The 14334-nt window shown below is 39.9% G+C and overlaps 1 protein-coding gene across 4 annotated transcripts in view; it reads right to left on the bottom strand.

Moving 5' to 3' along the window:
• LOC140476284 (uncharacterized) overlaps window positions 1-14334 on the bottom strand; it is a 105662-nt gene that overhangs the window by 23739 nt on the left and 67589 nt on the right. For all 4 annotated transcript variants that reach the window (XM_072568654.1, XM_072568653.1, XM_072568655.1 and 1 more), the window contains exon 7: window positions 650-9158. In XM_072568654.1, coding sequence (XP_072424755.1) covers window positions 650-9158 — 8509 coding nt within the window. The remainder of the gene's footprint in view (window positions 1-649; window positions 9159-14334) is intronic.

Raw genomic sequence — 14334 nt, forward strand, 5'->3', positions numbered from 1 at the left:
TTTGGAGTTTCCATGTCAATTTTAGGACCTCTAATGTCTATCTCTGGTTTTTCAACTGAAATATCAACATCTGGCTGGCTCACACTCACATCAACTTCAGGTCCTTTGAACTTTGGAAGAGAAATACCAAATGATGGCAATTTCATGGATGGCATTTTGAATTTTGTTCCCTCACCTTTCATCTTCAGATCTGCTGAATCTAAATCTACATCAACTGCTGGCACATCAATCTCAGCTGATGGAGGTTTAATGTCCACTGACATTCCTGGAGCTGAAACATCAATTTCAGGTTGCGGCATGGAGACATCGACATCCAACATCCCTTTCACTTTTGGCATTTCAACATCAAATTTTGGTTTTTCCACTTCAGGCCGTTTTAGAGACACATCAGGGCCTTTGATGTCAATCTTCCCAACACTAAGATCACCTTCCATCTTGCCTGCTGTGACATCGACTCTCGGTACTTTGATATCCCCCTCAGGTTTCTCGAGTGAGACATCAACTTTGGGGAGATTGACATTAAGGTCCACTTTTGGAGCTTTTATATCGAGAGTGGCGAATCCAAATTTGGGAGTTTTAAATTTGGGCAGTTTCACTTTTCCCCCTTTAACTTCAATGTCAACATCCGGGGCCTGCAGATCACCTTCAGGTTTTGGAGTTTCCACGTCAATTTTAGGACCTTTAATGTCTATCTCTGGTTTTTCAACTGAAATATCAACATCTGGCTGGCTCACACTCACATCAACTTCAGGTCCTTTGAACTTTGGAAGAGAAATACCAAATGATGGCAATTTCATGGATGGCATTTTGAATTTTGTTCCCTCACCTTGCATCTTCGGATCTGCTGAATCTAAATCTACATCAACTGTAGATAAATCCACATCAGTTGATGTAGCTTTAACATCCAATGACATTCCTGGAACTGATATATCAAATTCAGTTTTTGGCATGGACTCATCGACATCCAACTTCCCTTTCACGTTTGTCATGTCTACATCGACTTTTGGTTTTTCCACTTCAGGCAGTTTTAGACCGACATCAGGACCTTTGATGTCGATCTTACCAACACTAAGATCACCTTCCATCTTGCCTGCTGTGACATCGACACTCGGTACTTTGATATCCAACTCGGGTTTCTCTAGTGAGACATCAACTTTGGGGAGATTGACATTCAGGTCCACTTTTGGAGCGTTTATATCAGGAGTGCCAAATCCAAATTTGGGAGTTTTGAATTTGGGCAGTTTCATTTTTCCCCCTTTAACATCAATGTCAACATCCGGGGCCTGCAGATCACCTTCAAGTTTTGGAGTTTCCACATCAATTTTAGGACCTCTAATGTCTATCTCTGGTTTTTCAACTGAAATATCAACATCTGGCTGGCTCACTCTCACATCAACTTCAGATCCTTTGAACTTTGGGAGTGAAATACCAAATGATGGCAATTTCATGGATGGCATTTTGAATTTTGTTCCCTCACCTTTCATCTTCAGATCTGCTGAATCTAAATCTATATCAACTGTAGATAAATCCACATCGGTTGATGGAGCTTTAACATCCAATGACATTCCTGGAACTGAGATATCAAATTCAGTTTTTGGCATGGACACATCGACATCCAACTTCCCTTTCACGTTTGTCATATCTACATCGACTTTTGGTTTTTCCACTTCAGGCAGTTTTAGACCGACATCAGGACCTTTGATGTCAATCTTCCCAACACTAAGATCACCTTCCATCTTGCCTGCTGTGACATCGACACTCGGTACTTTGATATCCCCCTCAGGTTTCTCTAGTGAGACATCAACTTTGGGGAGATTGATGTTCAGGTCCACTTTTGGAGCTTTTATATCGGGAGTGGCAAATCCAAATTTTGGAGTTTTAAATTTGGGCAGTTTCACTTTTCCCCCTTTAACTTCAATGTCAACATCCGGTGCCTGCAGATCACTTTCTACTTTTAGTGTTTTTGCATCAATTTTTGGGCTCGTAATATCGATCTCTGGTTTTTCAACTGAAATATCAACATCTGGCTTGCTCACACTCACATCAACTTCAGTTGCTTTGAACTTTGGAAGAGAAATACCAAATGATGGGATTTTCATAGATGGCATTTTTAACTTAGCACCCTCACCTTTCACCTTGAGATCGGCTGAATCTAAATCTACATCAATTGCTGGCACATCAATGTCAGCTGATGGTGGTTTAATGTCCATTGACAGTCCTGGAGCTGAAACATCAATTTCAGGTTGAGGCATGGACGCATCGACATCCAACATCCCTTTCACTTTTGGCATTTCAACATCAAATTTTGGTTTTTCCACTTCAGGCTGTTTTAGACCGACATGAGGGCCTTTGATGTTGATCTTCCCAACACAAAGATCACTTTCCATCTTGCCTGCTGTGACATCGACACTCGGTACTTTGATATCCCCCTCAGGTTTCTCGAGTGAGACATCAACTTTGGGGAGATTGACATTCAGGTCCACTTTTGGAGCTTTTATATCGGGAGTGCCAAATCCAAATTTGGGAGTTTTGAATTTGGGCAGTTTCATTTTTCCCCCTTTCACTTCAATGTCAACATCCGGGGCCTGCAGATCACCTTCAAGTTTTGGAGTTTCCACGTCAATTTTAGGACCTCTAATGTCTATCTCTGGTTTTTCAACTGAAATATCAACATCTGGCTGGCTCACTCTCACATCAATTTCAGGTCCTTTGAACTTTGGAAGAGAAATACCAAATGATGGCAATTTCATGGATGGCATTTTGAATTTTGTTCCCTCACCTTTCATCTTCGGATCTGCTGAATCTAAATCAACATCAATTGTAGATAAATCCACATCGGTTGATGGAACTTTAACATCCAATGACATTCCTGGAACTGATATATCAAAGTCAGTTTTTGGCATGGACACATCGACATCCAACTTCCCTTTCACGTTTGTCATGTCTGCATCGACTTTTGGTTTTTCCACTTCAGGCAGTTTTAGACCGACATCAGGACCTTTGATGTCAATCTTCCCAACGCTAAGATCACCTTCCATCTTGCCTGCTGTGACATCGGCACTCGGTAATTTGATATCCCCCTCAGGTTTCTCGAGTGAGACATCAACTTTGGGGAGATTGACATTCAGGTCCACTTTTGCAGCTTTTATATCGGGAGTGGCAAATCCAAATTTGGGAGTTTTGAATTTGGGCAGTTTCATTTTTCCCCCTTTACCTTCAATGTCAACATCTGGAGCCTGCAGATCGCCTTCAAGTTTTGGAATTTCCACATCAATTTTAGGACGTCTAATGTCTATCTCTGGTTTTTCAACTGAAATATCAACATCTGGCTTGCTCACACTCACATCAACTTCAGATCCTTTGAACTTTGGAAGAGAAATACCAAATGATGGGATTTCCATAGATGGAATTTTTAATTTAGCACCCTCACCTTTCATCTTGAGATCGGCTGAATCTAAATCTACATCAATTGCTGGCACATCAATGTCAGCTGCAGGAGGTTTAATGTCCATTGACATTCCTGGAGCTGAAACATCAAATTCAGTTTTTGGCATGGACACATCGACATCCAACATCCCTTTCACTTTTGGCATTTCAACATCGAATTTTGGTTTTTCCACTTCAGGCAGTTTTAGACCGACATCAGGGCCTTTGATGTCGATCTTCCCAACACTAAGATCACCTTCCATCTTGCCTGCTGTGACATCGACACTCGGTACTTTGATATCCAACTCGGGTTTCTCTAGTGAGACATCAACTTTGGGGAGATTGACATTCAGGTCCACTTTTGGAGCTTTTATATCAGGAGTGGCAAATCCAAATTTGGGAGTTTTGAATTTGGGCAGTTTCATTTTTCCCCCTTTAACTTCAATGTCAACATCCTGTGCCTGCAGATCACGTTCTACTTTTGGAGTTTCTACGTCAATTTTAGGACCTTTAATGTCTATCTCTGGTTTTTCAACTGAAATATCAACATCTGGCTTGCTCACACTCACATCAACTTCAGATCCTTTGAACTTTGGAAGAGAAATACCAAATGATGGTATTTTCATAGACGGCATTTTGAACTTAGCACCCTCACCTTTCATCTTGAGATCGGCTGAATCTAAATCTACATCAATTGCTGGCACATCAATGTCAGCTGATGGAGGTTTAATGTCCACTGACATTCCTGGAGCTGAAACATCAATTTCAGATTTCGGCATGGACACATCGACATCCAACATCCCTTTCACTTTTGGCATTTCAACCTCAAATTTTGGTTTTTCCACTTCAGGCTGTTTTAGAGTGACATCAGGGCATTTGATGTCAATCTTCCCAACACTAAGATCACCTTCTATCTTGCCTGCTGTGACATCGACACTCGGTACTTTCATATCCAACTCAGGTTTCTCTCGTGAGACATCGACTTTGGGGAGATTGACATTCAGGTCCACTTTTGGAGCTTTTATATCGGGAGTGGCAAATCCAAATTTGGGAGTTTTGAATTTTGGAAGTTTCACTTTTCCCCCTTTAACTTCAATGTCAACATCCGGTGCCTGCAGATCACCTTCAAGTTTTGGAGTTTCCACATCAATTTTAGGATCTTTAATGTCTATCTCTGGTTTTTCAACTGAAATATCAACATCTGGCTGGCTCACACTCACATCAACTTCATGTCCTTTGAACTTTGGAAGAGAAATATCAAATGATGACATTTTCATGGATGGCATTTTGAACTTTGCTCCCTCACCTTTCACCTTTAGATCTGCTGAATCTAAATCAACATCAACTGTAGATAAATCCACATCGGTTGATGGAGCTTTAACATCCAATGACATTCCTGGAACTGATATATCAAATTCAGTTTTTGGCATGGACACATCGCCATCCAACTTTCCTTTCACATTTGTCATGTCTACATCGACTTTTGGTTTTTCCACTTCAGGCAGTTTTAGACTGACATCAGGACCTTTGATGTCAATCTTCCCAACACTAAGATCACCTTCCATCTTGCCTGCTGTGACATCGACACTCGGTACTTTGATATCCCCCTCAGGTTTCTCTCGTGAGACATCAACTTTGGGGAGATTGACATTCAGGTCCACTTTTGGAGCTTTTATATCAGGAGTGGAAAATCCAAATTTGGGAGTTTTGAATTTTGGCAATTTCATTTTTCCCCCTTTAACTTCAATGTCAACATCCGGTGCCTGCAGATCACGTTCTACTTTTGGAGTTTCTACGTCAATTTTAGGACCTTTAATGTCTATCCCTGGTTTTTCAACTGAAATATCAACATCTGGCTTGCTCACACTCACATCAACTTCAGATCCTTTGAACTTTGGAAGAGAAATACCAAATGATGGGATTTTCATGGATGGCATTTTTAACTTAGCACCGTCACCTTTCATCTTGAGATCGGCTGAATCTAAATCTACATCAATTGCTGGCACATCAATGTCATCTGATGGAGGTTTAATGTCCACTGACAGTCCTGGAGCCGAAACATCAATTTTAGGTTTAGGCATGGACTCATTGACATCCAACATCCCTTTCACTTTTGGCATTTCAACATCAAATTTTGGTTTTTCCACTTCAGGCTGTTTTAGAGACACATCAGGGCATTTGATGTCAATCTTCCCAACACTAAGATCACCTTCTATCTTGCCTGCTGTGACATCGACACTCGGTACTTTCATATCCAACTCAGGTTTCTCTCGTGAGACATCGACTTTAGGGAGATTGACATTCAGGTCCACTTTTGGAGCTTTTATATCGGGAGTGGCAAATCCAAATTTGGGAGTTTTGAATTTGGGAAGTTTCACTTTTCCCCCTTTAACTTCAATGTCAACATCTGGTGCCTGCAGATCACCTTCAAGTTTTGGAGTTTCCACGTCAATTTTAAGACCTTTAACGTCTATCTCTGGTTTTTCAACTGAAATATCAACATCTGGCTGGCTCACACTCACATCAACTTCAGGTCCTTTGAACTTTGGAAGAGAAATACCAAATGATGGCATTTTCATGGATGGCATTTTGAACTTTGCTCCCTCACCTTTCACCTTTAGGTCTGCTGAATCTAAATCAACATCAACTGTAGATAAATCCACATCGGTTGATGGAGCTTTAACATCCAATGACATTCCTGGAACTGATATATCAAATTCAGTTTTTGGCATGGACCCATCGCCATCCAACTTCCCTTTCACATTTGTCATGTCTACATCGACTTTTGGTTTTTCCACTTCAGGCAGTTTTAGACCGACATCAGGACCTTTGATGTCAATTTTCCCAACACTAAGATCACCTTCCATTTTGCCTGCTGTGACATCGACACTCGGTACTTTGATATCCCCCTCAGGTTTCTCTAGTGAGACATCAACTTTGGGGAGATTGACATTCAGGTCCACTTTTGGAGCTTTTATATCAGGAGTGGAAAATCCAAATTTGGGAGTTTTGAATTTTGGCAGTTTCATTTTTCCCCCTTTAACTTCAATGTCAACATCCGGTGCCTGCAGATCACGTTCTACTTTTGGAGTTTCTACGTCAATTTTAGGACCTTTAATGTCTATCTCTGGTTTTTCAACTGAAATATCAACATCTGGCTTGCTCACACTCACATCAACTTCAGATCCTTTGAACTTTGGAAGAGAAATACCAAATGATGGGATTTTCATGGATGGCATTTTTAACTTAGCACCGTCACCTTTCATCTTGAGATCGGCTGAATCTAAATCTACATCAATTGCTGGCACATCAATGTCATCTGATGGAGGTTTAATGTCCACTGACAGTCCTGGAGCCGAAACATCAATTTTAGGTTTAGGCATGGACACATCGACATCCAACATCCCTTTCACTTTTGGCATTTCAACATCAAATTTTGGTTTTTCCACTTCAGGCTGTTTTAGACCAACATCATGGCCTTTGATGTCGATCTTCCCAACACTAAGATCACCTTCCATCTTGCCTGCCGTGACATCGACACTCGGTACTTTGATATCCCCCTCAGGTTTCTCTCGTGAGACATCAACTTTGGGGAGATTGACATTCAGGTCCACTTTTGGAGCTTTTATATCAGGAGTGGAAAATCCAAATTTGGGAGTTTTGACTTTGGGCAGTTTCATTTTTCCCCTTTTGACTTCAATGTCAACATCCGGTGCCTGCAGATCACCTTCAAGATTTGGAGTTTCTACGTCTATTGTAGGACCTTTAATGTCTATCTCTGGTTTTTCAACTGAAATATCAACATCTGGCTGGTTCACACTCACATCAACATCCGGTCCTTTGAACTTTGGAAGAGAAATACCAAATGATGGCAATTTCATGGATGGCATTTTGAACTTTGGTCCCTCACCTTTCACCTTCAGATCTGCTGAATCTAAACCTACATCAACTGTTGGCAAATCTGCATTGGTTGATGGAGCTTTAATGTCTACTGACATTCCTAGAGCTGAAACATCATGTTCAGTTTTCAACATGGACACATTGACATCCAACTTCCCTTTCACTTTTCTCATTTCAATATCGGCTTTTGTTTTTTCCACTTCAGGCTTTTTTAGCCCGACATCAGGATCTTTGATGTCAATCTTCCCAAGACTAAGATCACCCTCCAGCTTGCCTATTTGCAAATTTACATTTGACACATTGCCATCCACATCGGTATTTTTGTTGGAGACAGCGACTGTGGTGAGGCTGGCATGAACATTCATTTTTCCATGTTTAATCTCAGGTCTGGATAATCCAAATGCTTGTCCTTGTGCTTTTGACTTTCCCATTTTCTTTTCTTCTTTTATTTCCATCTTTGGAATTCCCATATTTACCTCAGTTTTTGGTGGATATGAATCACACTCTTGCTCCCTCTGACGTGTTTGATATTTCATGCCCGAACTTTCAATTGCCTGCTGCCCCTTGCTATTCTCCAAGATTGAGTCTGTCTCTTCAGGCTCAGTGAATGTTGTTGTGAGATTACCCAGTAACCTGCCTGGTAGCACTTCTCCTCCTTGCTCTGTGATATCTCTATCAGTGTTTGTACCTTTGGCAACAATCTTCATTAAGCTAACATCTATTGCAAGTGTTGAAGACTTACTTTCTTGCTCAGAAGCCTTATCTTTGTCTTCCTTAGTTTTGGTTTTTCTGATTTTTCCTGGCTTATCTGTCTTGGATTTCTTTGTTTTTTTCTCAGATTTTGGAAATGGTTTCTCAGCAACCTGCTTGCTCATACTTGATTCTTGTTCCTCATCTAATGGCAATATAACATCAGCTTTTACATGTACGCTACTAGGTTCTTTATGTGAGACAACCTGTTGCCTTTGTTGGACAGTTATTTTATCATATTCCTTCCTTACTTGTAACTTAGGTTCGGATAGTCCACTGCCTGTTTTCAATTTACCTTCTGAAGCAGTGGTCAGAATAGCTGATTGTGCGTTACTGTCTCTTTTTGAATAATCAATTTCAATTTTCTGCTGTTCCATGTTTGTAGCTGATGTTGGCAAGTGTGATTGTTCATCTGGTAATTTTGTTTCAATATCAATTGTGGGTTGAATTGGTTCTGAAAGGATAAATTTTGCTATTTTCAGTTTTGGCATTTTCAGTTTGGAGTCTATATTAATATTGTCCGGTTCCATTGCATTGCTCTGATTCTCCAGCTTTGAATCAGATTGCTTTGTTGTTGTTTTTGTGGTGCCATTTGTGCTTTGTGGTATACTATCCACAAGTGTTTTGAATTTCTCATATTTCAAAGTAGATGACTCCTTGCTGCCTGGTGACGGTTCTTGTCTTTCTTGCTCAGAGTTTTCTGTTTTCCCCATTTTCATTCCTCCTGCGCCAATATGTGGGAGTTTTATTTTTCTTCTCCGTTTTTTTAGCTTTTGAGGAGTTTCTGCTGTTTTTAAATGGGACTCTATATCTGTGCTTGTTGCAGTTACATCGTGTTGTTCACATTCCTCCGTTTCTGATAGGCTGTGTGATCTGTCCAGTTTGTATGTCTTTGTTTTTTTGAAAGCTGGAAACTTGGGGCAAGAAAATGTTACATCAGGTACTTCAGCCGCCTTTGTCCTTCCCTTCGGTGTTGCTTCTTGTGTTTGTGTTTCTGTTGGTGTGCTCATTTCTTCAGAAGCACGTCTTGCTATTTTTGCTTTATTTCCATAAAGTTTCGAAAAAAACTCTTCTTCTGCTCCCTGTGAGAAAGTAAGCACTGTTATTTCATCAGGTTTTGTATAACATAAACCTATAAGCTTGCAATATTGATAGAGAGAGACAAGTAGGATGATTAACCATGGTGCATGTGTTTGAATGCAAAACCTAACTCACTTGTAAGGTTGACCTGTATAACACATTTGTATATCTTAGTTACTTAAACTGCTTTGTAAATGGCCTGGATTTTTGCTCAATGTCTAAATGGTAAACTTATATACTAATTTTTGTAGAATACCAATTGAGCTTCTTTTGATTATCTGATGACACTGCAATCAGTCTGATTTCCATGTCCTTTTCTTGTGTTCATTGCAGAATCCAGCTTTCCATAACCTGCAGTTTCATCTCATGTGTAATATCCTATCTGCTATAATTCTGATGCAGAATGAAAACTGAACTTGTTTGCCAGTATGTTATAGACTAGAAATAAAATGCTCCAGAAACATAACTTCTCCCCAAAGAACTTCATCAATGCTAGCCTTTGGCCCTTCACTTATTATGATAGTTAGGAACTGTCAATCTGTTTGATTACATTCTCATGATTAATTTTAATGTCAATGTCCCCATTAAAATGATCACTCTTGTTGTGTTTGCATCGTATCTTATCATGTAGGTTTCCATCTGCATTGCGTTTTGTGTATCTCTGGGGAGAGTTCAATTCGCCGGCTGTGCTGGTATGTGGGTTTCCTTTTATGCACTTTTTTGACTGTTCACTGTGTGTTTTTATTTGGTAAAAAATCAGACAACACCAGGTTTTAGTCCAACATGTTTATTTAGAAATACTAGCTTTCAGAGCACTGCTCCTTCATCAGGTAGCTGTGGGACAGGATCATAAGACACAGAATTTATAGCAAAAAATTACAGTGTCATGCAACTGAAATGATATATTGAACAAACCAAGATAACAGCAATCTAGGTTTGCTCAATATATCATTTCAGTTGCATGACACTGTGATCTTTTGCTATAAATTCTGTGTCTTGTAATCCTGTCCCACAGCTACTTGATGAAGGAGCAGCAGCACAAAAGCTAGTGCTTCCAAATTAACCTGCTAGGACCATGACCTGGAGTTGTGTGATTTTTAACTTTGTCCAGCCCAGTCCAACACCAGCTCCTTCACATCATTTTATTATTTGGAGGATTGTGATGTGGTTTACTTTGTTGGTTCTGAGTATTGCCTTACCTGTTGGTTATAGTGGGACTTGGAGGCACTTGTTTTCAGGACCCCATTTCTTAGTGGGATTTTTTTTACTGTTAACTGTTAGTGTGTCATGTGTTTGTCAATTTGTATGACGTTGAATTAAAAAAACTAAACAAAACAATCACTTTTGCACCCTGCTTGTACCTCTTGGTAAAGCCCTCATTTTCACTGCATTAAGTAAAAACGGAGACGAGAATGATTAAAACTGGCTTACCCATTCATTGTCAGATCTGATTAGACTAGATTAAGCATTATCTGGCTCTGGGCTTGTCTTCCAAAATTGATATTTTTTCTAAGGTCACTCTGGAATGCAGAGCTAACCCCTTAAGTATATTCTCTGCTCCAAATCCTCATCTTAAACCACCTTCTCTGACTTCTCTACGCTTAATGCCAACTGCAAATGTAAGGAATTCATGCATATCTATTACAAGGTGTGAGCCCATCTGTGCATCTGTACCTACATCTTCCCACTTGTCATCCAAGTTCACCAGCTCAAACTTCTCCCATCCAGCCCGAACTTTGCAACTTCCTTCAGAATTTTTATTATATTACATTGTGCACTCTCCAAGTCTGATTTATCCATGAAAGCCACCTCGTTCTCCCTTAACCCTATTTCCAACAATTTGCTGACAACCCACCTTCTCCTCCTGGCCCCAGTGTTTGATGATGTTAACTTTTTCTGCTCCTCAGAATCACCTCTCTTCCTCTTCAAATCTTCTTTAATCCACTACTCCAAAAAAAAGTATTTTTGGTACCTCTGCCCATCAATATTTCAACTGAAATCCTTTTTGATTGACCCTAAGGTCCCTTCTTCTAGGTCACTGAACATCCTTCAACATGGTCAATGATACAAGCTATTACAAAATCTCACCTTCATCCTTCAGCTTAGGGGAACTTCTTCTGCCAAGTGCCATCCTTAACTATCCATTGGAGTCATAAGTTTATCTGTAATGACTAACCTATTGCATCGGGATTTTTAGATTAGATTCTCTACAAGGATCAACCAACGATTACCATCACCTACTTTATTTCTCAAATGCAATTAGCATATCACACAAAATGTCAAAAAAAAATCAGTAATTGCACTTACACAGCTACTTGCTTCATATCCATTATTGGATGAACAGAAATATTCTCCAACCAAATACTTGGAAGTTTGAAACTATTGTCTTTGGTTCCCCAAACAAATTCTACAATTTTGAGCTGTAATGTGGCACTGCAGTTAAGGTACTCAAAGCTGTAAATATTGTGTCTGCTTCGCCACAAAACCACCTCCTGCCATCTCCAAAAGACCATTCACAATCTTTATCAATTATCCAGATGTGGGGACCTAGTGTAATGTTTCCACATTTGCTGGTGAGACAACAACAATAGGTAGGAATGTGAGTTGTGAAGAGAATACAAAAAAGGCTTCAAGTGAATTTGCACAGATTGAGTGACAGGGTAATAATAAAATGTGGTTTAATGTGAAGATGGCCACTTTTATAGGAGGATGCAGAGTACTTCTTAAATGGTATGAAATTGAGAATGCTGATTAGAAAGGGACCTGACAGACCTTGTTTATAAGTCACTAAAAGCAAAGAAAGTCGGAAGTCAAATGGTATGTTAGCCATTATTAGAGGAAGATTTGAGCACAGGAGTAAAGAAATTTTGCTGCACTTGTGTAAAGCTTTGATGAGACTACATTGGAGTCTTGTGTAGAGTTTTGTCTCCTAAACTAAAGAAGGATACATTTGCCATAGAGGGTATGCAAATAAGGTTCACCAAATTAATTCCAGAGATTGTGCAATGGTGCTTTGAGGAGTGATTGAGAGATTGATAGAGTCTGTATTCTGTAGATTACAGAAGGATGAGAAGAGCTCTCAATGATACATAAAAAATTCTTAGAGTGTCAACAGGGTAGATGCAAGATGGATTTATCTTCTGACTTGGGATAGTGAGGAAGGGAAGGTCATCTAGTACGTGGTCTTAGAACAAGAAGGTTAAAACAATGACTGCAGATGCTGGAAACCAGATTCTAGAGTAGAGTGGTGCTGGAAAAGCACAGCAGTTCAGGCAGCATCCGAGGAAATCGATGTTTCGGGCAAAAGCCCTTCATCGGGAATACAGGCAGAGTGCCTGAAGGGTGGAGAGATAAAAAATCTCTTCTTGGCTTCTATCGCTTCTCACCCTTTTGGCTTAGAACAAGAATTAAAGCCGAGATGAGGAAAGACAACTTCACTGAGAGATTGGTGAATTTCTGTAGTTGTCGATCTCAGAAAGCTGTAGAAGATCAGTCATTGGCTATATTCAGACAGAGATTGACAAATACCTAGCCATTAAATATTTCAAGGGATGTGGGAAAAGTGTGACCAAAAGGTGTTGATTTTGAACATCAGGCATACTCTAGTTGAATTTCAGAATAAGCTCAAGGGTCTGAAAACCCAATCCTACTCCTATTTTTCTATTTGCAGCTGTGTGACTGCCAAATCACATCTACTGCTGTAACTCTTTTGTATACTATTATCACCAGTAGAATCACCAGTTCCATGCCTTCACAGCAGCCTTCCTATATAAACTTGAACTTTCCAGAATTTTGTTGACTGTGTCTTAACTTCTCCAAGTCCAGTTCACCCATCATCCAGAGCTCACTACATACATTGGCTCAGCAAGACCTCAATTTTCAAAGTCTCTTCCTTTTTTAAATCTCTTGCAAGGCCTTGTCTCTCCCTATTTCTGTAACATTCTTTGGCTCCCCAGAGCCCTCTGTAGCTCATATCCATTGTGCAACCCCAACATCAGTCCTTCCAGCATTGGTGAGTTAGACTTAAGCTGCTAAAGCGAATAGCGCTGGATTCTATCCCAAACCCATTCCCCTCCCACCCACAGTCTACTTCTTTAAGACCATCTTCAAAACCTATTTCATTAACCACTTTTTATTTTGGCTATCTATACTGATAACCTTTTATGTGACTCAGAGGCAAATTTCAATAAATATTCTCTTTTGAATCATCTGGGGACTTTTATTAACTTAAAAGGACAACATTAATGTAATTTATGTACTCCAGACTTTTTCAAAGCTGCAGAAAATGCCACAGCAGATCACAGCCACAATAGTGGGTTCCATAGTGACACTGCTGTTGCTGTTTGAAGGCCCAGGAATCCCATTTGCAGGCAATATCACATATGAATTACTCAATTACGTCTACCTACATGGTAACCTAATGGAAATACTGAAACTTGTTTTTCAATGTTTTCTAAGGATCTGATGGCACAACCATTAACTAGCTATGGAAGCTGTGCTTGCAGTAGTTCTGGGTCTTTAACTTGATCGACAAATGACTAATGGTTAAAAAACTAATAAGGAGGGAGAAAATTGGTTGTGGAAGTAAATTGGCAAGCACTATAAAAACAGTCAGCAAGAGCTAGAGCTATACTCTCTGAGCATTTAAATAGAAATGGAGCAACTCAATTTCGTGTGGGACTCATTGGGAATGAAACTAGGGAATTGATAATTGGGAACAGGGAAATGGCAGATAAATAAGACCAATATTTTGCATTGATATTCCTGGTGGGATACACTATAAACATCCCAAAGATAACAGGTATGCAAGGTGCTAATGGGGGAAACATCATGTAATAGTCTCTATCATGAGGGACAAAGTATTTGAAAAACTGAAGGCAGACAAGACACCAGATCTAAAGGCCTGGCTCCAAGGTTTTAAAGGGAAGTGCTGCAGCGATAGTGGAAGCATTGATCAAAATATTTCAGAGCTCATTGGATTCTGGAAAGGTTTCAGTCGATTGGAAAACTGTCCATATAATGTGCCTGCTATTGAAGAGAGGGAAAGAGAAAACAGGATACTACAGACCAGTTTGCTTAACATATGTCATTGAGAAAATACTGGAGTCCATTATTAAGGAAGAACTAGCAAGACGCTTAGTGCAATCAAACAGAGTCAACATGGCTTTATGCGTGGGA

This window comes from Chiloscyllium punctatum, chromosome 4 (assembly GCF_047496795.1).
Source record: "Chiloscyllium punctatum isolate Juve2018m chromosome 4, sChiPun1.3, whole genome shotgun sequence".
Taxonomy (NCBI): Eukaryota; Metazoa; Chordata; class Chondrichthyes; order Orectolobiformes; family Hemiscylliidae; genus Chiloscyllium; species Chiloscyllium punctatum.